Source organism: Monodon monoceros, unplaced genomic scaffold (genome assembly GCF_005190385.1).
Source record: "Monodon monoceros isolate NGI ecotype Baffin Bay Population unplaced genomic scaffold, NGI_Narwhal_1 Super_Scaffold_3, whole genome shotgun sequence".
NCBI classification, from domain to species: Eukaryota; Metazoa; Chordata; class Mammalia; order Artiodactyla; family Monodontidae; genus Monodon; species Monodon monoceros.
This window is the reverse complement of record NW_021703780.1, coordinates 20,748,803-20,771,542: the sequence shown is the minus strand read 5'-3', so window position 1 is coordinate 20,771,542 and position 22,740 is coordinate 20,748,803. Positions and strand designations below refer to the sequence as shown.

Genomic DNA, 22,740 nt, shown 5'->3' with positions numbered 1-22,740 from the left:
TTCCGTAACAAAGCACCCCAAGCTGGGTGGCTTAAATAACCGAAATGTATTGTTTCATAGTTTTGGAGGCTAGAAGGCTGAGATGAAGGTGTCAGGAAGGTTGGTTCCTTCTGAAGAAGGTGAGGCAGAATCTGTTCCATAGCTTCTGGTGGTTTGCTGGCAATCTTTAGCATTCCTTGATATCTAGATCTCTGCTTTCATCTTCACATGCTGTTCTCCCTGTGTGTGTGTCTGTGTCCATATCTCCCCTTTTTATAAGGACAACTGGATTTTTAGGGGGCCCGTCCTATTCAAGTATGACTTCATCTTAACCGATTACATCTGCAATTATCCTATTTCCAAATAAGGTCACATTCTGAGGTACTGGGGGTTAGGACTTCAACATATGGACTTCGGTTGTGGATGGGGGAGGCACACAATTAAGCCCTTAACAGGGAGATATTATTTTCTCCATTTGAAGATAAGGAGGTAGGCCTAGCGAGGTTATGTTCACTTGCTGAAGTGGAATGGCTAGGGACCCCAGGGTTACTACGGTAACCTGGTGGTTCTGGGGTGGGAGGAAATGGAGGCAGTGCAGGTCCCCAGGAGCTACGGGGATGCTCTGGTGACCCAGATCATTGGCAGTCACTCCATAAAGCTGTTTAGATGAGAGGTAATGGGGTGAGCTTTAGAATTAGTGCAATCTGCCGCTCACTAGCTATGTGCTCTTAGGAAAGTTATTTAAGCTCTCACCTTATTTAAGTCCCACCGCTTCAGCTGTAAAATGAGATAACACCCACCTTGTGCAGTTATGCAGATTAAAGGGCACAGGACAATGGGTGAGAGACGTAGTGATCATCAGAATTGATACCTATCCTCTCATCCCAGCCACAACAAATGGAGCTCGGGTCTGCATGCAAATTTCCTACATTTGGGGCCATTTTTTTGTTTTGTTTTGTTTTGTATACAGTAAAAAAAACACATAACATAGATTTACCCTCTTAACAATTTTTAAGTCCACATTTTAAGTCCACAATGTGCACATTGTTGTACAACAGATCTCTAGAACTTTTTCATCTTGCATGACTGAAACTCTATACCTATCGAAAAACTTCCCATTTTCCTCTCCCCCCAGCCCCCAGCAACCACCATTCTCCTTGCTGTTCTATGAATTTGACTACTTTAGATACATTACATAAGGGGATTCATACAGTATTGGTCTTTTTGTGATTGGCTTATTGCATTTAGCATAATGTCCTTAAGATTCATCCATGTTATAGCATATAACAGGATTTCCTTCTTTTTTTAAGGCTGAATGATATTCCATTGTATCTATATGCCACATTTTCTTTATCCATTTGCTCACTGATGGACATTTAGATTCCTTTTACATCTTGACTGTTGTGAATAATGCTGCAATGAACATGGCAGTGCAAGCATCAATTCAAGATCTTGCTTTCAAATTTTGGGGATGTATGTCCAGGAGTAGGCTTGCTGGGTCATATGGTAATACTATTTTTAATTTTTTGAGGAACCCCCATACTATATTCCATAGTGGCTTCACCATCCTCCAGTTCAGGCCCATTTTAATTAATTTAATTTAGATAATTAAGCACAACCCTTGACGAGAAAAGTCATTTGAGTGGGAATTGGGGTGGGAGATGGTGGTGGAAGGGTCAGAAAGGAGGGGAGCAAAGGCAATCTAGAGAAAGGCTTCAGCACCAGCTGTCTGCCTCTCAGGGTATTTCTCAAGGGGGTAAGGGCACTACTGGCCTTTAGGGCTGGACACTAAATGCCTCTCGAGCCACTGTCCCATGCATTACAGGAAGGTTACCAAGACATTAAATGTCAGTCATACCCCCAGTCGTTGTGCAACCGAAAACACCATTTCCAAACTCTCCCCTACGGATGGTCTGAACCCTGCTTGAGAGCAATTGGAGGTTCCAACAGGCCCCAGGCTACATATTGTCTCTGGAAACCCCACGGCACCCAGTGCAGGGGTAGGCCCACTGCTGGTGCTCAAATAACCCTTCATGATTGACTGACTCTAGAATTCCTCTGTACACATCCTTCCTCACAGCTGGACTTCTCCAGCTCTATCTTCCATATTCTCCCCTGGGAGAAGCTGGTGTAATTTCAAGGATACTTAAGGGAGGAGGGGATAGTTCTTAGCTTGGAACGTAGCACCAGGAGTCTCTTCAAAAGCACTTAGTAATCCGAGATGCCACTACACACCTATTAGAATGGCCAAAATCCAGAACACCAAATGCTGGCAATGATGTGGAGCAACAGGACCTTTCATTCATTAGTGGTGGGGATCCAAAATGATGCAGCCACCGTGGAAGACAATTTGGCAGTCTCATACAAAACTTAACCTACTCTCACCACACAATCAAGTAATCGTGCTCCTTTTTATGCACTCAAAGGAGGTGAAAATTTATGTCCACACAAAAACCTGCACATGGTTGTTTATATCAGCTTTATTCATAATTGCCCAAACTTGGAAGGAACCAAGATATCCTTCTGTAGGTGAATAGATAAACTGTGTTACATCCAGACAATGGAATGTTATTCAAAATTAAGAAGAAATGAGCTATCAAGCCCTGAAAAGACAAGGAGGAAACTTAAATGCATACTACTAAGTGAAAGAAGCCAATCTGAAAAGTCTACCTTGTATATGATTGCAACTATGACATTCTGGAACAGGCAGAACTATGGAGACAGTAAAAAATCAGTGGTTGGGACTTCCCTGGTGGTGCAGTGGTTAAGAATCTACCTGGCAGTGCAGGAGACACGGGTTTGAGCCCTGGTCCGGGAAGATCCCACATGCCGCAGAGCAGCTAAGCCCGTGCGCCACAACTACTAAGCCTGTGCTCTAGAGCCCGTGAGCCACAACTACTGAGCCCGTGTTCCGCAACAAGAGAAGCCACCGCAATGAGAAGCCTGCGCACCACAACGAAGAGTAGCCCCCGCTCACTGTAACTAGAGAAAGCCCGCACGCAGCAACGAAGAGCCGAAGCAGCCAAAAATTAAATAAATAATAAATAAATAAATTTATTTTTAAAAAAAAGATCAGTGGCTGCCAGGGGTTATGGTAGGGGAGGATAAATAGGCAAAGCACAGAGGATTTTTAGGGCAGAGAAACTACTTTGTATGAAACTATAATGGTGGATACATGTCATTATCTGTTTGTCCAAGTCCATAGAATATACAACACCAAGAATGCACCTTGGACTAATGTCAACCTTGGATTCTGGGTGATAATAATGTATCAGCGTAGGTTCATCAGTTGTAAGAAATGTACCACTCTGGGGGGCGGGGTGTTGATAATGGGGGAGGCTATATGTGTGTGGGGGGCAGGGCATTATGGGGAGCCTCTATTACTTCCTCTCAATTTTGCTGTGAACCTGAAACTGCTCTGAAAAACAAAGTCTATTAATATATGTACCTATTTTTAAAACCCTACTCAATAAATAAAGTTGCCAGAAATAAACACCTTGGGCCAACAACTCCCTGCCATCATCTCCGTTTGCATTTTCCAAGCTTCTGACGCCTGAGACGTCTTATAACACAAAGTAGAGGGCTGGGAAACCCCAAGTGAAGTTGCAGTATCACTCAGAGATTTGTGTTTGAACCGCCATACAGAATTTAGCACACTTTGGGTGTTTCAATATAGTGATGCCAACCACTGGTACTGACGTGACAGGTCAGTGTTTAGTCCTCCCTCTGGGAAGAACTGCCTTCTGAGTTACATTTTCTCCTTTCTGCTTTAGTGATAAGTCTGAAGTATCATACTGAGTCAGTATTATAAAATGGAAGTTGTTTGACCCAAACGATTTATCCATTTATTGACCATAGATTAATTGAGTCAATAAGAGCCTAGATGTGCATTGAATCTGGTTTAAGTGTTGGAAATTTTCTAATCCTCAAATGCCAGGGGTTTGCAAAGAAAGAAAAATGCAACTATTACTGAGTGAAAGAAAAGCTCTGTCCCTCCAGATGCCTGCCTGGGTCTAGCATAGTGGCTTGCTTTCCTTTCAGATAAATTGTCATTGAAGCAAAACCAAGATAGGAGAAATGTGAACCCCCTCTCTTTCAACACTACCCATTGTGTTCAAATTCATAAGAAAGTTAAACGGCCGCCTTCCTCTTTAAGAAAATATGAAAGCTGTCGCTTTGAAATAGAATTCATTGCCCTCAGACTTTAAGCGCTATCTCTGTTCAGCTCCAACCGGATCTGCAGCCCCCTTCCAAAAAGAAAAAAGAAAAAAATTCTTTCTTCTCAGTGGTGAAAATTACCCCACCTGGAATGCACTCTTCAAAAGGCTCACGAAGCCTGTTCATATGAATGAAGCTGCTTTCTCGAGGGCAGAGGCGGACGCTGCCCTCTTGGGGCGCTTAGCCAACCTGGGAAAAGGAAGTCGCCTCGGAGGGCAGGGTAGCTGCTGAGGCCGCTGCACATGCTGCCTGCCGGCTCCAAGATGCAGTATCTAGACTCCAAGGAGCTCCTGACGGATGAAGAGGATGATGTTTTTTGTGAAGGTAAACACGTCATTCTGGCAGGAGCCTTTCTGATCTACTTTGCTTAGCTTTGACACTGTTGGAAACTGTGGCCTGGCTTGGGTAAGGGACTTGAGGACTTTGAAAGCATCCTGGATGGGATGGCACCCCAGAAGTACACTGCAGAACCCGGGACAAGGGAACTGAATGGTTCCTCCAAATAAATTTTTTTTTTTTTTTTAAAGTCATGACCAAAGGTTTTGTTTAGGGTAGAAAATAGTACTAAAATTTCCCCTTGTCCCTCTTTTGTGCTCTCTTGTCTAACACCTTAAGGAAATAGTCTTTCTCCGTGCTCAGCACACAGCAGGACTGCAGGGCAGCAGCTGGACAGATGGGCCGCGGATGGTGCCCCACGGTGCCATATTGCTTTGCTCTGCACTACCCACCTGTCCTTCTTTTCTCTCTCTGCCTTTGGGTCTTGCCCTCTCCACTCTTCCGTGGACTTATTTGGCACCCCAACTCTGTCTCAGTTGCCTTTCCCTTTTCCTCTTCTTCCAGGCTGGGAGGCAGCAGCCATGCTAGCTTCTGACATCAACTGCACCGCTTAGGTTTCCCCAGGTAGACCGGTGTTGTGGGATTTGACTGTAAGGGTTGCAATTTGAAATGGCTAATCTTGTAATCTACAGATGCCTTGTAATCAAATGCTGCCTATGAGGTTGGGCTGTAGGCAAGAGCTTTTCAAGAATTTGGAACTGTCTAAAGAAGTGGTATTCTGGACTCGGGACCTCATAAACTTGTTGGTTTCCGCAAGAACCGTATCTGGTAGTTTTTAAAAAACTCTTATCAAGTAATTTTTTAAAGGAGCTCTAGTAAAATTTTTTGCAGTTACCCAAGTAGTACAAGTTCATTGAAGACAAATGAAAGAGTATAGCATAATAAGAATCCCTTGTAATCTAGTCATCTAGGAGGTTACCATTACTGATGTCTGTCTTCACATTACTTTTGTTGTAGCCTCAGAAATATTTAAAACCATAATTTGGGTTTTTATCACAATTTCAACCAGCTTAAAGAATATCTCCCCCAGCTTCCTTGCTGTTTGGCATGTTCTCAAGCTGTTGCTCTACTTGGATGACAGGTAGAGCCACTGTGACTCGAAGTTTGATCTTAGGCTCCATTCCTCAGCTTTCACTTCTACTTAAAGATGTTTCCTCTGTGGGCTTCCCTGGTGTTACAGTGGTTGAGAGTCCGCCTGCCAATGCAGGGGACACGGGTTCGTGCCCCAGTCCAGGAAGATCCCACATGCCGCGGAGCGGCTGGGCCCGTGAGCCATGGCCACTGAGCCTGCGCGTCAGGAGCCTGTGCTCCGCAACGGTAGAGGCCACAACAGTGCGAGGCCCGCGTACCGCAAAAAAAAAAAAGATGTTTTCTCTGTGTATACATACTTAGTTACTCCCTTCAGGAATTAGAACATGTTTACAACTAGGAAGATAAGCCTAAATGGGACAATTTGGTAATTATCTACCCAACCTCCAAAACGCCAGGCCACATTTCTTTCCCCCAAAGGGATTTTTCTCTTTTACCAATGGCTACTGTGCTAAAGAGTGCCACCTATAGACGGATAGGTGAGCGGCCCCACTCTGAGGGAAAGAATTAAGACCTCAGCAAAGCAGGGCTTGATGAGTAAGATCTCTCTCTTGAGCATTCATGATTATCAAGGTGATTATTTCAACCTCAACAGCACGGTAAAGAGTCAAGTTGGGAGTCAGACAAGATTCCGATTCAAATTCTCATTTTGCTTCATATTACCTATGTGATTTAAGCAAGGTAATTGCTAAACTAAACCTCTGTTTCTTCAGTGGTGAGATGGGACAATAATACCTATTGGGTTGTACAGGGTATCTTCATAATAGATTCATAACATTTGCGTTGTACTTCACAGGTGATATGCTTTGTACTTTCCAGACTGATTATCTCATTTAACTTAATCTCTAAAGATTAGAGAGAGAATCCTTGCAAGTCCAACATCCAGCATATTTGTATTCAGTTTTCAGAGTCATGGATCATGTTTGCCTATTTATGTGAAAGCTTGTCCGGGTAGTTCCTTCATTTTAAGTAAGCTCCCTGCAGGGTAATAGTCAAGAGCTTCCTCTCCAGACTTGCACTGCCTGGGCTTTGCCACTTAATTCACTCTATGACTTTGAGCTGGTTACTTAATCTCTCTCTCAGTTGACTCACTTATAAATGGAGTGCTAACTTCCTAGGATGGTGTGTGGATTAAATATTGTTACAGGGAAGGTGCTTAGAATAGTGTCTCAAACACGGTAAGCACTCAATAAATACTAATTCTGACTATGTGTGCACAAAAATGGGTTCTTAGAATAGGTTAGAAAGCAATGTATGAAAGGAATTCTGCACAGAGTTTTTTCACATGTCTGGTTAACCTAGTATATTCAGAATAGGACTTATTACAGAAAATCAGTTCATAAACCACTTTTCAGATGTATGCCTGGGTGGAAACAGCACTGGACAAGTTGTCCAGAGCCTGGATTTTAGCCCTGCACCTGCTGTTATGTAGGTGTAGGATCTTGGGCAAGTCACTTACTTAATCTTGCTGAGCCTCATTTTTTACCTAAAACAAGAGTGTTGATTACACAGTCTCTCAGATCTCATTTGAAAAGCTCCAGCATTCTATTACTTCATCTTTTCTGCACAGTGGCATACATCTACCTAGAAGAGTTCAAGCTTGCTCTAGCTTTCCTCCATGCTTTAAGCTCACTTTAACATGCCTAAGAAAGCAGAAAGCTTTCGGTCCAGTGAGTTTCCTCTAACATAAAGGAAGGAAGATGCCTAGGAGCTTGTTACCAAGGCAACCATATTTCCTTGCAATGGCCACATTTTTAAAGGACCCTTTCCCCCTAAAGAAACAAATTTAGAATTTAGGTCCATTTGGTTAAAAGTATATATAATCCATTTAGGTTTATGGACCACATAAAGATCTGGGAAGAAGAAACTGAGTCATGCTCACAATATATTTTTTTAACTGCCTTTCTGAGATCCTGTTTGCTTCAGCTGTTGTTTTCTGTGGTTAAAGAAAATGTTAAAGTTCATGAAATTAAGAAGCATTGGTGTGTAACTTTGCTCTTGTTCTAGAGGAGCGTTGCATATGATTAGTGAGAGGGAGAGGAAGAGGGAGAGAGAGAAAAGCAGTCACCCACCTACCCACCGGAAACCCCAATATTTTATTCCTCTTTCTCTCCCTCCCTCCCCCACTCCCACCTCAGGTTGGCTTTCCAAATATCACTATGTATTTATTTATTCTCATATCACCATGCCATTTAGAAAATGGTTACTATCCAGTAGACTTTATTCCTTCTTGGGGGAATGATTGGTTTGATTACCAAGCTATTGAAAAACCAGTGATTGGAATTAGAGGGCTTCTTTCCCATTGTTGTTTCAAACTTATCAAATTAAAGGGCTTTCATCTGTTTTGTCACTGTGCCTTCTTGACAGCCAGTCTGGTGTATGTTAGTAGAAATAGCTGGATGGATAATAATAGTAATGATAACTCTAACAATTATGATGGCGATAATAATAATAGAAAAAAAGTGTCACGCACAGTGGAGGCCCTTGGCCAGCTTTCAAGAACAGAACAGGATTCGTGTGTGGGAGGAAACAGTTCCCCAGATGGTGGTCAGCCAGTAGGTTAGCAGTCAGAATGACTCCTTGGCACAAGTTAAAGTTGCAGTCCTTCTTTCCTTAGAACCACAAGCCCTCACTGCCTTTGTTTTCAGCAGTGCTCGGTAATCTGTGGTCAAGTGCAATGATTAGAATAATAAAACTGCACGAGTTCACGGTCATGTGTGCAAAGTATTTCTCAGGCTTATATAGTCCCTGGACACTTACATGTCTTTTAAAATCTTGCTTCTAGAAAGACCACAGGAAACTGCAAAGCTTTGCCAGACCTTCGAATGTTCTGGTACAGTGCAGCATAGCATAAGACTACTTCTCCTGTCCTGGATTACAGTATCTAGGAAAGTTGTTTCAAACTCCCCAAAGGAGAAGAACTGTCCCAGATAGAGGGAAACTCAAAGGGAAGTCCACTTGACCATTAGCTGCCTGTCGCTCTTAAAGAGACTGACAGAGGCTTGAAAAAAAATGCCACACCCTTTCGAACCAAACCTCTCTCCTTTCCCCAAGCCAAGTAAGTTAGCATTTTTTTCCCTTTCAATGGGATCTTCAGCTCAGAGAGAGCAAAAAAATTGCAAAAGTTTTAACAAAAAGAGAATTGTAAGTATAGAATAGATGCCCACTTTGTCTTTCTGTGTAAACTGCTTATGAAGCCAAGGTAGATTTTTTTTAATGGGTAAACAATTATGCAACCTGTTGTAATCTGGCATGTTTTGATATTTACTGAATTACATTTGCCCTTTCCAAAATTAAAAGAAAGAAGGAAGAAGAGATTAAATTAAGATTATGTACAAAGCCAATAAATCCTGAAAGTTCAGACTGGTTAAGTCCATACCCTCTATGGAAAAAGTGTTGAGAAAGAGAACATAAAAGTGTATGTGCCTTGGTTAGAGAGAGAGTTGGACCTTTTTGTTTGATTATGCCACATTTTATAGCACGTAGATATAATAATTGTTATTTAGCTATGTCAGCCCTTTCTCAAAAACATCCATGTCTGGGGTTCTCAAGTGGACCCAAGTAATGGGATTGGAGACGGGACAGGAAGAGGCTGCCTTAGTTTCCTGGGTTGAAAAAAGTTGGCCACTCTTTGCTTTCGCAGTTTGCAGAGATTGCTTGGGTCAATTTCCATTCCTGGGATCCTGGATAAACGTTTTGGTTGGAAGTTGTTTTCCCTACTTTATTTGTCACAGGGTCTGGAGCAGACACAGACCTCCCCACAATATTTCATGCCTGTGTGACCTATGCCTTGGATTACTGCAAAACATTCCCTTCCCATAGATGTCTAGGAAGCTTACTTTGGCTGGTGCCAAAGAGACGGTGTCATTTCAGGGGCACAAGCTAAAATAGCACATTGCACTAAAGCTATGCAGGCCGTCTTAGCCCCCAGTCCACCCTCCTGATTTATGGCCCCCAGTGACCTCAGGGTGACTTATTTAGATCAGGCCAAAGCCAAAAAGGGGCCCAGAATCACAAAGAAAGCATTTTAAATGCTTATTTAATATCTCTATAGGCAGCCAGTAAAGTCTTTTTAGGAATAGTATGAGATAGCCTTGAGTATATCTTCTACAGGACTTGAGTTGAAAACTACAAGTATATGCATACCCATCGTTTGTGTGTGGGGAAAAATAGTTAAAAAAAAAAAAGGAAATGTGTAGTTGTTATGACCAAAGCAGTGAAATAAGTTGGGAGTATTGCCCTTGCTCTTTGATGGGAGTTACTTCACTTACTGAAGTCAACCTATTTATTAAAGAAATGTGATGTATCCCGTTACCTATACCTCACATGTTTTACTGTGCTTAGCAAGTGTAGGCTTATTCCACTTCTCATTTATTTTTGGATGGCTAAATTTTGTCTGTTGATTGTTTACCAAACGGCTGTGATGTTTAATGAAAATGTTTGCAATTCAGTTGGTTTCAGGAGAGATTTTAAAGAAGGAAAAGGTATTAGTTGAGTCAAGTTGAAATGACTATTTCAAGTACCAGAAGGACAGAGAGGAAGAAAAAACAAAAATAGTGACTGGTCCTGTCAAGTAAAAATGGACAGAAGAAAATGAAACCACAATGCAGGGGCTGGTAGGATATTGAACATTCATGTACTTCCTTGACAGTAAGTTCCAGGCTGGATTGGGGGCTGGTTTCTGGGGCGCCTGAAATGTGGAGATGCCTGGCCGACTAGGAGGGTGATGATTCCATACCATGTGTGCACTGCAGAGTGAAGGGATTTGTCAAGAATCTGAAGTGTTTGATCCTTGTTGATAGACAAACCAGGTCATTTGAGCTGAAAAACCACTTCACTTTGTGCTGTGTAGACGGAGTGTATCTCATCACTCATCAAGAATTTCCCTTCAAGAAAAACGACAATTTACTTGATCACTTTTAGATATTTTTAAGAGAAAGATTTTGACATATACGCTGGGATAACAATCAAAAGGCAGGTATAATGGCCAGCTTCACTCCAGAGGCAAGTTAATGATAATTTATATTATCGTCATTCTTTCACGTGTGGACTTTCCATATCTTATGCTTTTTCATGCCTCAACTTGCTTAACAGAGGCTTCAGGCAGAAGACACTTGAAGATCAATGATGGATACAAGTAAAAAATTCTAGATGTTAAAATATAAAAGTGAGGAAAATGTGAACTTTTGGCAGGGTGAGGTGTCTATTTTCCCAACTGAGGGAGAGAGAAAACACTGTGTCAACCTTTGTAAAGATTGTCATTAATAGGTAACCTAGTAAACAGAGAAAAGATCTTGAGGGTATGTCATCTCTGCTGTATTAGGAGGTTTAACCCTAGGAAATAATTATTTCTAAATAAAATAAAGAGAACTAAAAACAAGTTGCTGCCGTCTGGAAAGTGACGAGGTTATGGTGCCACCTGTTCACTGCAAATCTTTCCTTCTTAGTCTTTGGATCACTGGGAGTTAAGAGTTTAAATGTTTATACTGTACAACTCAAGCAGCAACAGGGGGACACCGGCTGGTCTCTTCTCCGCCTCGACGTCATTCTAAACTGCCCATTCAGTGTAAGAAGTGATGAGCCGAGAACCAGGAAGAAAATAGCTTGACTTTCAGATCATAAATTGAGTCAGCTGGTTGAGCAGTTGAAGATTTTTTTTTCTCTCTCTATGAATTGGCATTCAGGAAACTCTGAGAGGGAGTAAATACAAAAACATGTTCTATGGTGGGATTTCCCTTCCTATTTATAACAGCACGACGAACTGATAGAATGGCATTTGAAGAAAAGTGTGTCAAAGAATCAAATATGCAGATAGGAATTGTAGAAGGCACTTTTAACCACTTTCAGATAAATTATATGACTGAAATATTACGAAAAACAATCTCTTCTCCTTCAACTTCTGGTTTATATGTTCAGGGTTACCAAGGATATCTTTGAGGTGGGGCATGCCTCAGCCCACTGTTAATCTCCATTAGCAGCTCTAAAGACTAAAAAATAAATTAGAATTTAGAGTCCAAATATAAAGCATGATAAAAAGCTTTTTCAGAAAACATTGCTATTTTGAATGATTTGAACTCTATAATCTGAGTAAAAAATCACACGCTTACGCTGCAGACAGTTTCCAGTGGAGGACAGACCCCTTTTCTGGCCGTATTGCTGTACTAAGTACTTGGCATCCAAAAATTCTAGAGCCACCATGTTTGTAAATCTTTGATTTTTTTTTTTTTTTTTTTTTTTACCATCCAGACTTCCAAACTGAGGGAAGATAGCATAGCTGAAAGAGCAAAATATTTGGACTCAAAAGACCTAATTCAACTTACTAGTAGCTTGACTTTAGGCAAGTTACCTAACCCTTCAGAATCTTCACTTTCCTTCTTCCACTTGGAGATGATGATAATTACGGTGATGGTGACGATGCCGGGGTGGTGATGATGGTGATGTGCTAAAGATGATGGCGGTGGTGGTGGTGACCTCCCCCACAAACTGCTTGAAGTTAAAGGAGATAATGTATGCGATAATGGAAAACCCGTAAGGACTTACTACGTAAATGTCAGTGATTTTTTAATTGTGATTTTCTCAGCTGTCCCAGTCTCCCAAGTCTATACAATTCTCCTCTTCTCCTCTTGGCCTGTGATTAACAAAGACACAAGCTGATGAGAGCACAGCTATTGAGACCGCTCACTTCAAATGCTTTCCTGGGAATATAGAGGTGCGTCTGGCTCATGAATTAAGAAGCCTGGCTGCTATCCGACCTCCACCATTTGACAAAGGCAGGACGCAGAATCACCCCTTCACTTGGCACAAAATGAATTTGTGATTTCTTACCTTTTTTTTGGCTTTAACCAATCTGGTCTCCCTCTGAAAATCCTTTGAGTATTAAAGAGTGATATAAGCTATGGCAGTTTTCTTGTAGAGAGAGTCCCCTTTGCCTTGGTCAGGAATGCTGGAGGTGAAGAATCATATCTTTAACAGTACCTTTAACAATACACAGGCCCTTTCTCCTGGGTAAATATTTACTTGGGGTAAACACACCACAGTTACTGCCTCTGCATGCCGCTTTACAGAGTACTTTTTAAAAAGTAATTTGATAAAGGCTGGGCTCTCCATATTTGTTAAACCATTTCTAATTTAAAGATAACACTTATTGAAACTTGAATTATACATATGTTAATGGCATTTTAGGACAGTAATTAAGATTTTAAACAAAACCTCTACGACATTTCCTCTAGTGGTGTTTTGCTTTGTTTTTACTTCCATTGCTTTTAAAGATATTTTCGGTGGTAAATCCTCCTGGAGAAATCATGGTAATCTGTTTATGTATATTTGTGTGTAACTATATTAATGCGCACACAGGAGGACAAACATTAGTTCAGTTGTTTAATAATAATACTTCATGGGACAGAGAGCAAGTTAATGGGATCTACCTGCTGTGAACTAATCACCAAATCTTTATTGAGCACCACTCAATAAAAGTTAGGACTAGGGCACATAACTGGTCAGGCTGGAAATGGTCCCAGCTGTAGGAGGGGAGACTGGGGAGGGTCAACCCAGGTCCTCCCCACTCCTGGAAGGACAACTGCTGCTGGGTCAGAAGCATCCTCTTCTGTATGAGAAGGGGTGTCATTTACACCACGGACGAGGGTGCAGCGGACAGAAAAAAGCCCTGCGTGTCTTCCTAACATTAATGATACACCCAAAAGACAGATGTTTGTGCCTTTATAAGCTACCAGGCAATATTGAAAACTGCACATAGTGAGTCAGTAGCTCATTACCCACCTCTTGGCAGGGGAAGGAGATGGCAAACCTGCAGACCAGACCCAGCCCACTGCCTGTTTCTGTACGGCCTGCCATAAATGGTTTTTACAAAAACACAGACATTTGCAAATCGATTTGATGATAGGGAACATTGACCTTGAACTTCAATTAAGCAAGATGTTATCCCAAAGAAAAAGAATTCCATTCTTCTCCTTAGTAGACTGGTGTTATAAGAAAAAAGCTCAATTATTATATTTTGAATTTTGTCCATAAAAAATGTGAAAGTTTGTTTTCTCTCTTGTTATATGTAAGTATACAATTTCCTCATTTTTTACCTCTTGGCCCCAAAGCCTGAAATATTTACTATCTGACTCTTTACAGAAGAAGCCTGCTGACCCCTGGTTTAGGTCATCACGTTCCATCATTTTGCCTCTTAAGGTCATTGTCTCTCCCACTAGCTCTTCCCCTTTTCATGTCCGGTGAGAGGGTCCTATCATTTTATTTTTTATTTTTTTTTTTTTTTGCGGTACGTGGGCCTCTCACTGTCGTGGCCTCTCCCGTTGGGGAGCGCAGGCTGGCTCTGGACACGCAGGCTCAGCGGCCATGGCTCACGGGCCCAGCCGCTCCGTGGCATGTGGGATCTTCCCGGACCGGGGCACGAACCCGTGTCCCCTGCATCGGCAGGCGGACTCTCAACCACTGCGCCACCAGGGAAGCCCCCTATCATTTTAAAATCCCCATTTAAGAGAAGATTTATCCCCGCTTATTTTTATTTAAGTATTATTTTTAAGAGAACACATGTCCCCATATTACATTGCTCTGTAACACCAACTGGTAGGATGATGAAAAATTAACAGTCCAAGACAAAACCAAAGACAGAATGCGCTGGGTGGGGGAGGGCAGAGAAGGCAGCATGATGTAAGCAGAGACACACAGGAGGACTAAGGCCGGTTCTCCCCGCCCACCGATAAGTGAGGTGAAAGAAGGCGACGCACAGGAGGTGTCCAGGGTCCTTCCCACTTACTCCTCTGCATGACTTCAAGGCACTCTCCTCCTCATTTGACTCTTTGGGTTCTTTGTCCCCGAGATCTGAAACCCTGGACCTCCTTGCAAGAGATGACTGATGCACGAACATGACTCAAGGCCGTCTCCTTGGCTTTTCCACACACGCACCACTCCAAGTCTCCCAATTCATCGAAAAGTGATAGTGCCAACCTTGGGGGCATCTTTCAAAGAAACCACAAATTGGAAATATGTCCCCTTTACGTTAGGAGATTACAAGGGATTAGCAGAGCTTTGATCATCCCCAAAACAGTGCTGGCTCTTGCCCACTGCCCTCTGTCTGTAGGGCAGACCCGTGGATGTCCACTCAGCCTGCATGTTAATTCAAGGACAAGAAAGCCGTTTCAAAACAGGCACGAAGGAAAGAGCGAAAAGCACCACCACACACACCCTCGCTCGTTCAGTGGGGGCCGCTCGGCTCCTGGTTGCTAGGCATTGGAAGGAGCTGGAATGTTTAGCACTATTAGGCATCTCTGAGCAGTTCTAACTTGCTGGAGGGGAAAAATATCTTACTATAAAAAGAGCTCAGAAGCCATTGTACACTGTCGGTGAGACTATAAAATGGTGCAGCCACTATGGAAAACAGGTGCAGTTCCTCAAAAAATTAAAAGTTAAAATTAGTTCTTTAACGTATGATCTAGCCATCCCACTTCTGGGCATACACACAGAAGAACTGAAAGCAAGGTCTTGAAGAGATATTTGTACATATGTTCACAGCAGCATTATTCACAATAGTTGAAAGGTAGAAACAACACAAGTGTCCATCAGCAGATGAATGGGTCAACAAAATATGGTCTATACATGCAATGGAATATCATTCAGCCTTAAAAAGGAAGGAAATTCTGACACATGGTATAACATGGATGAACCCCGAGGACATTAAGCTAGGTGAAATAAGCCAGACACATCACTGTATGATTTCATGTATCTGAGGTGTGTAGAGAGTCAAATTCATAGAGACAGAAAATGTCAGGGTGACTGCCAGGCAGTAGGCAGAGGGGGAAATGGGGAGTTGTTGTTTAATGGGTCTAGCTTCAGTTTTCAGTGTTACAGGATGAAAAGTGTCCCAGAGATTGGTTGCATAACACTGTGAATGTACTTAATGCTACTAAACTGTAGACTTAAAAATGATTAAGGTGGTAAATCTTACATGTATTATATCTACATACGTATATAACATATATATATTTCCACATTTTAAAAAAAGAGTTAGGAATGGGTACCCCCAAAAAACAAAACAAAACAAAACAGGAAAGAACCAGACAGTTCCTGAAAGTCTGCAAAAAGGTTGCTTTTTCTTGAGCCATGTAAACTTAACAACAACGAACTGAATACCCAGGTGAGATAGAAATGGTCCCAGGGAGCTGATTCTGCCCAGGGCTGGGCATATCTGACACAGTCTTAGAAAGACTGTTTTAGCCATAGCAGGATGTGTAAGAATGAGGTCTGGGAATTTTTTCTACCAATGTCTGCCTAGCTGGGAATCATTTTTAAAATCTCTGCATAAATATTTTGGGATTAGCACTTACCAAAGCTTCTCTAGAAAGGAGTAGCATAATTAGCAGATGCAGCCCCTCAGGAGCTTATGAACTATGTAGGGATAGAAGATGTATTTTTTTCATTCATTAAAGACTATCTGTTGATAGTCTACCATGTGCTGGATTCAGTTCTACTCGGCTCTAGAGGCTCGAAGGGACCGCAGGGCCGACTTGGATATCAGGAGGAGAATGTTCCAGGGAGAGTCGGGAGGCCAGTGTGGCCGCAGCACGATGTGAGCACAGCCAAGAGCAGTAGAAGCTGCAACCCTAGAGGTTTCTGTTAGGAGGGAAGGGTTCCAGCTCCTATAAGCCTTACAGGCCATTGTACGCATTTGGTGTTTGCTCTATGGGAGATGGGGAGCCATTGGTGAATGTTGAGCAGAGTGACATAATCTGATTTGCCTTTCAAAAGGATCATTCTGGGGCTTCCCTGGTGGCGCAGTGGTTGAGAGTCCGCCTGCCGATGCAGGGGACACGGGTTCGTGCCCCGGTCCGGGAAGATCCCACATGCCACGGAGCGGCTGGGCCCGTGAGCCATGGCCACTGAGCCTGCGCGTCAGGAGCCTGTGCCACGCAACGGGAGAGGCCACAACAGTGAGAGGCCCGTGTACCATTCTGACTACTGTCTGGAAAATTAAAATGGGGGCATAAAAGGCAAAAGCAGGGAAGCCAGTTAGAAGAGGATGGCAACAGTCCAGGAGAGAATTGGTGGGGAACTTAGCAGGCCTGATACCGATTGAATTCTGGAGGTAAGGAGGGAAATGTTACCAAGGATGTCTCCAAGACTCTGGCCCAAGCATCTGGAAGGATGATGCTGCTCTTTACTGAGATGAGGAAGGCTGCTGGAGAAGCAGGCTTGCATTGGGGTAGTATGGCCATGATGGGGAAGCAGGAGTCCACTTTGGGATAGTTTAGATATAAATAGTGGATGACTTCATGAAGTCCCACTCCAAGTACCCAGAATAGTGGGCACTAGGAAATATCTGTTGAAATGTTGATGATAAAGCAGCATATGCATAAATGAGAATTATTCATAGATTTATCTCTAGCTTATGGGGATTGGGCTATATAACCTATATGAGCTGTTCCATAAAACCAGGAGTTGGAGAAGCAATACAAACTGTGCATAAACACTTAAAGGAAATTAAAGGAGAGATCGGGGGAAGCGGTGGATCATCTGGGCAGGCTCTTTTTTTTTTTTAATAAATTTACTTACTTTATTTATATTTATTTTTGGCTGTGTTGGGTCTTCATTTCTGTGTGCGGGCTTTCTCTAGTTGCGGCGAGCGGGGGCTATTCTTCGTTGCGGTGCGCAGGCTTCTCGTTGCGGTGGAGCACGGCTTCAGCAGTTGTGGCTCACAGGCTCTAGAGTGCAGGCTTAGTAGTTGTGGCGCACGGGCTTAGCTGCTCTGCGGCATGTGGGATCTTCCCGGACCAGGGCTTGAACCGTGTCCCCTGCGTTGGCAGGCGGATTCTTAACCACTGCGCCACCAGGGAAGCCCTGGGCAGCCTTCTTGAAGGTGAATATTTGAAGGAGAGTGCTTAACATCCTTGGGAGCACTGTTCTGATATATAGAACAATTGTGGAAATGCATCCATGAACTTCCCATCTTCACGTGGCCTCTGCTTTTGGTGCTATGCTCACCACGTTAAAACGCTTGCATCTCGGGCAGGAATAAAGAAGTAGACATAGAGAATGGACTTGATGACATGGGGTGGGAGGGCAAAGCTGGGACGAAGTGAGAGTAACATCAATATGTATACACTACCGAATGTAAAATAGTTGGCTGGTGGGAAGCAGCCGCATAGCACAGGGAGATCGGCTTGGTGCTTTGAGATGACCTAGAGGGGTGGGATATGGAGGATGGGAGGGAGGCTCAAGAGGGAGGGCATATGGGGATATATGTATACTTATAGCTGATTCGCTTTGTTGTGCAACAGAAACTAACACGGTATTGTGAAGCAATTATATTCCAATGAAGTTCTATTAAAAAATGCTTGCATCTCTTGCCCTTTTGCTCCAAGGCTGTACATCCATAGCATCTCAGCTAAAGAGACCTCTTTAGAGGTTTTTATTCTTATTCTCCTAATAGAAGGCAGGCAAGGTGTCAATCCCATTGCTAAACTCCCTGCCTTTTTTCCCTTCCCCAAGGAGATTTATCAGCCTCCCTCAGTAACGTATCCGTTTAACAGTCAAGAGCTAGCAATCAGCACATTTGCTTGTATTTTAACTCAAATCCCGTGAACTATGTCTTCAGTCACCTTACTTTAATCCTAGGGGAAAATTGTTCTTCCTCCTGTAAGACAGTCTTTTGTATCCTCAAAAACCATTAAAAGAACATATTAACACGCCAGTAATTCTCCAGACCTTACAATAGCTAGTCAAATATTTGTATTCCACCAGGCACTTGAGTTGAATAGTATATCTATGCCAACAAGAGGGCAAGTGTATCCTGAGTGCCGAACAGGCCCAGATGTCTGTGAATTAGGATCTGAAATGCAGGGGCACACGCCCCACAGCTGTTGAACTTGAATTCCTCTTTGAATGCGGCACCCAGGGCTGAGAGGCACTTCTCAGAGAGAGGCCTGTGTGCGTTCGTTCTTCTAAAACCTGCCCTTGCCCAGTGCTTACATCCTCATTCTGACCCGGCTACTGTCTTGGGTACAGAGAACAAATGAGAGCAGGTGTTCAGATTTATCTTCCTCAAGCAGCCCCTTGAGGCTCGTTGAGGACAGGTCATTGAAGGAAAAGGCTGACATACAGCCTTCCAGCCCACAACTCTTGTGCCTGCCAGCAGACAGCTGTCCCAGATGCTTCCTGCTGCTGCTCATGAAAACATAACTGCGATTCAATGAAAGATATTTAATAGGGGATTGCTTGGAGCAGCCCCTTACTTGGCAGATCGGATGAAACCAAAGCACTTGGATCTGTTGCCATCCCTGTGAAATTTTCACTCCAAGCAGCCTTAGTGCGAATGACCTATTTCAAACGTGATGGCTGATTGCATTTGTGTGGCGTGAATAATTTAACAGGTGTGAGAGCTCTGTCAATGCTGTGATATTACAGCAGCATTGCGCGCCTGGCTAATTATGGAGGGTAACAGCGCCCTGTCCTGTTGTCACGGCTCCTATCCGAAGCTGCCAGGGACGTGGATTGTGTGTGAGCAGAGAAGGAAAGAGGGGAAGTGGGGCCAGGTCTCGTCCCTGCTACCAAAGAAGGCTTTGTGGGTTGAGCAAGCCTGGCTGCAGGAGTCAGATTTCCACTTTCACCTCTGCAAAGTGAAACTGTGCGGGGCCCACGGGGATGGAGCTTTGTATCCAGTATCCCGATTGTGCATAAAATGTATGTTAGTAGCGGGAGGCACCGGACGCTGAAGCTAGCAGGGATAGCTAATGGTTTCCAGGCCTCACAGAGGCGGCCCTGGCCTTTGAAACATGCAGCTGAACTCAAGGCCCAGGAGCAGGAATATGAGAGCAGCTGTAGAGAAGAGCGAACAGCCAGGAGGAACCTGTCATGGCTTCAGAATCTTTCCCTTGTGTTCTAAGGTACCCTGATACTCCCTCCAGCTCTCTCTAACTTTGCTTGAATGGTAGTGACAGCCGTTTAACCTCAGAGACCTGTTTCCTATGTGAGTTGGACTCCAGAATAATGTCCCTGAAGATGGTGAAGATTAACAACCAGTGACAAGGTTTTAAGTAAAATGGCTTCTGGGCCCGTAATTCCTCCTAAAATCACCTCCTGAAGTTAATGATCTCAATTTCGTGAGTTAGGGAGGGACCAAACTTTGAAAAGATTTGTATATCATTGGGGACCAGTAAGGAGGAAAGGAATTGAACGAGATTAACAACAGATCTTGCCTAAAATTGAAAGAGCAGTGAAAATAATTAAAGGAGTTACTTAAGAAATATTTTAAAAATATAAATGACTGGATAAAAACAGATTTAATTTTTTTTTCAATAATCAGTACACTATTGCCAATGTGTATCAGTCAGGGCAATGTCAGGAAACCGATAGCTCCCATTAGAATAACTCCAAGAAGGTTTATTTACAAAGAGATGACTTACAGAGGTGTGGGTGGATTGTGGGGGAACCAGAGGGCAGAGAGAGACCAACACCACCTGGCTCCAAATGATGGGAGAGGAAGAGGTTGCTAGAATCTTCAAGGAGAGAGAACTGTGTAGAGAGGGCTGCCTTGAGGGGGTGTGGGGGAGAGCAGTTGTCTTTTAGGAAGGGGCACAGCCAGCCCAATGTGACCTCAGAGGGAGGAGCCAGGTAATTAATATCCTCACCTCACTCCTTTACCTTTTTCCGATCTCCTGTTGGGGCTCCCCATTGGCCAAACCCTACTGGACATCACAGGGCAGTCGTTGATGTGGTCCCTACCTGGGGACCCCCAGGACGGGAAGCAGGAGAGAGAAAGGTGGAGAATGGACAGGAAGGGGCCACGTGGAACAACCTGCAAGCCAGGGACTGCAGGGGGCCCGGGGACACAATATAGATAAATCACCTTGAAGAACCTTACAGACAAAGCTCTTCTTTTATGTTTCCCCTAATAATGAGAGAAAAGGGAAGGGATTCATTATGAAGGAAAAGTCCATTTTAGAACTTTAAAAAGAGTCTACATGTCAAGTACCTAGCACTGTGTTTACACGTGCATAGTGATAGCTTCCAGTCACTTCTACATTCATTCTGCATTATTTTATACTTCTTTTAATATCTTTGTGCAATAATATTTGTTAGATTTATACTATTTACCTTCAGCCTTACCGGGTTCAGAGCTATAGGAATTTATAAAGTTAATATTCTACCAAAATGTTTGTCAGTCTAGAGCAAAATATAGTCTGAGAAACCATCAACTTTCCCAAGACTCTTTCAGTGGGTCCCCAAGGTCCTCAACAATTTTTAAAAATATAAGAGGGTTTAGTCTAGATTATGTTATATATATAAATGTGGGATTTTAAAAATTGAAATACAGTTGATACACAATATTATATAAGATACAGGTGTACAATATAGTGGTTCACAATTTTTTAAGGTTATATTCCATTTATAGTTATTAAAAATATTTTCTATATTCCCCATATTATATCCTTGGAGCTTATTTTATACCTAATAGTTTGTACCTTTTAACCCCCTTTCCGTATAATGTCCCTCCCCTTACCCTCCACACTGGTAACCACTAGTTTGTTCTCTATATTTGTGAGTCTGCTTCTTTTTGTTATATTCACTAGTTTGTTGTTTTTTTTAGATTCCACATATAAGAGATATCATGCAGTATTTGTCTTTCTCTGTCTGATGTATTTCACTTAGCATAATGCCCTCCAAGTACATATACACATAAACATATGTATATACATATATGTTATATAAAATGGCTAGTCTAGATTATGTTATTGTGTAATGGGTCTTAAGACCAAAAAATTGGGAAGTGATTTTTATAGATTGTATTATTGCAGAAAATGACCTCTACATGTAATATAATAATAATGTATGAGAAATCCAATCTCAGGTTGCTGGACAGAAGGGGATTGTTTGCTACATGTAAGACATGTTTTATTTCCTGTCAGCCTTGAACATTTTGCTGACTATCTTCCACCCATGCAACTTCCAGGTCACTTGGTGCAGAAGCTAGAAGTGGGGGTGAGGGCAGGGTCTAGGATTGAGATCATTTGCCTTAATGCATAGGCCTGATTTCAGCCCCCCTGGGACATCTGCTCCTGGGACATACTAAAATGCTAAGGGTGTTGGCCCAGCTAGTTTCCCATTGTGCAAGCAGATGCGTGTGACAATGGTAAGAAAACAACAGCTTGAGATGTTTACTCCCTTGAGGACCTTATCATCAGTACCAGACATGGGCAAAGGAAAATGGGGTTTTGCTCTTACCAGTTCAGAAAGCAGCAAGCAAGACCCAGCTGTCATTTGTCAGGTGGAAACATACTTCTGTAGGTACAGCTCTGATGTCAATAAATACAGGCTTGTTATGCAATTTTTCCAAGAGAAAAGGTGATAGAAGGCAGCAGGGGCACTGTATGCGCTCATTCCTAACGTAGTCAGTATTCACTGACAATTCTCTACGCTCATTAACATAGAGGTTACAATCATGTAAGTGGTACTAAGCATAGTTCCTGACATCAAGGAATTTATAAACTGATGAGGAGATGTGTACCAAATATTTATGACAGAAGGAAGGTGTGTGATAGGGTCTTATTCAGGGGACACACAAGGGACTTGCAGGAGGATGCAGGTAGGGTTTAGAGGGCCAAGAAGGCATTGGGAAGGAGGTAGTGTTTGAACGGGGCTTTCTAGGCTAGACAGGGTTTTCAGAGACAAACATCAGAGGTAAAAGAAAAAGTGATGGGCAATTCTCAGCGGAAAATTTCCAGGCAGTGGAAATAGCCCAAGCAAAAAGGTAGAAGTAGGAAGTATCATAGGCAGAAGGAATATATAGGACTATGAATGGATAGAGGTCCCTAGATATAACCAAATCTCCGGGACCTTCTGATCAGAGCATCTACTTCATTGCACAATGGCAGTGGGTCTTCAGACATGTTCTGAATTCTGCATTAAGTATCTGATGCTCTAAATGAGGAAACTAAATTGGCTGCACTTTGGATGCCCTTCTGCTTTCTTCTAATGAATTATGCATTTACTAGGATTGATTGGTGGTGCAAAGAATAATCAGCCTGGCATTGCCAATTCTGTTCCCTAAACAAAAACTGGCTTTAAAAATGCCCATGAGAGAAAAACAGGATAAAATTCAGT

The 22,740-nt window shown here is 42.8% G+C and overlaps 1 protein-coding gene across 10 annotated transcripts in view; it reads left to right on the top strand.

Annotated features, from left to right (window-relative positions):
• The window catches only part of RIPOR2 (RHO family interacting cell polarization regulator 2), a 212,127-nt gene that overhangs the window by 94,860 nt on the left and 94,527 nt on the right, over window positions 1-22,740 (top strand). For 6 of the 10 annotated variants that reach the window (XM_029243122.1, XM_029243120.1, XM_029243130.1 and 3 more), the window contains exon 1: window positions 3,356-4,521. The exons of the other annotated variants lie outside the window; for them this stretch is intronic. In XM_029243122.1, the coding sequence (XP_029098955.1) occupies window positions 4,440-4,521 (82 nt within the window). In that variant the 5' untranslated portion in view covers window positions 3,356-4,439. Of the gene's footprint in view, window positions 1-3,355; window positions 4,522-22,740 lie in introns of those variants that run through there. 10 annotated transcript variants of the gene reach the window in all.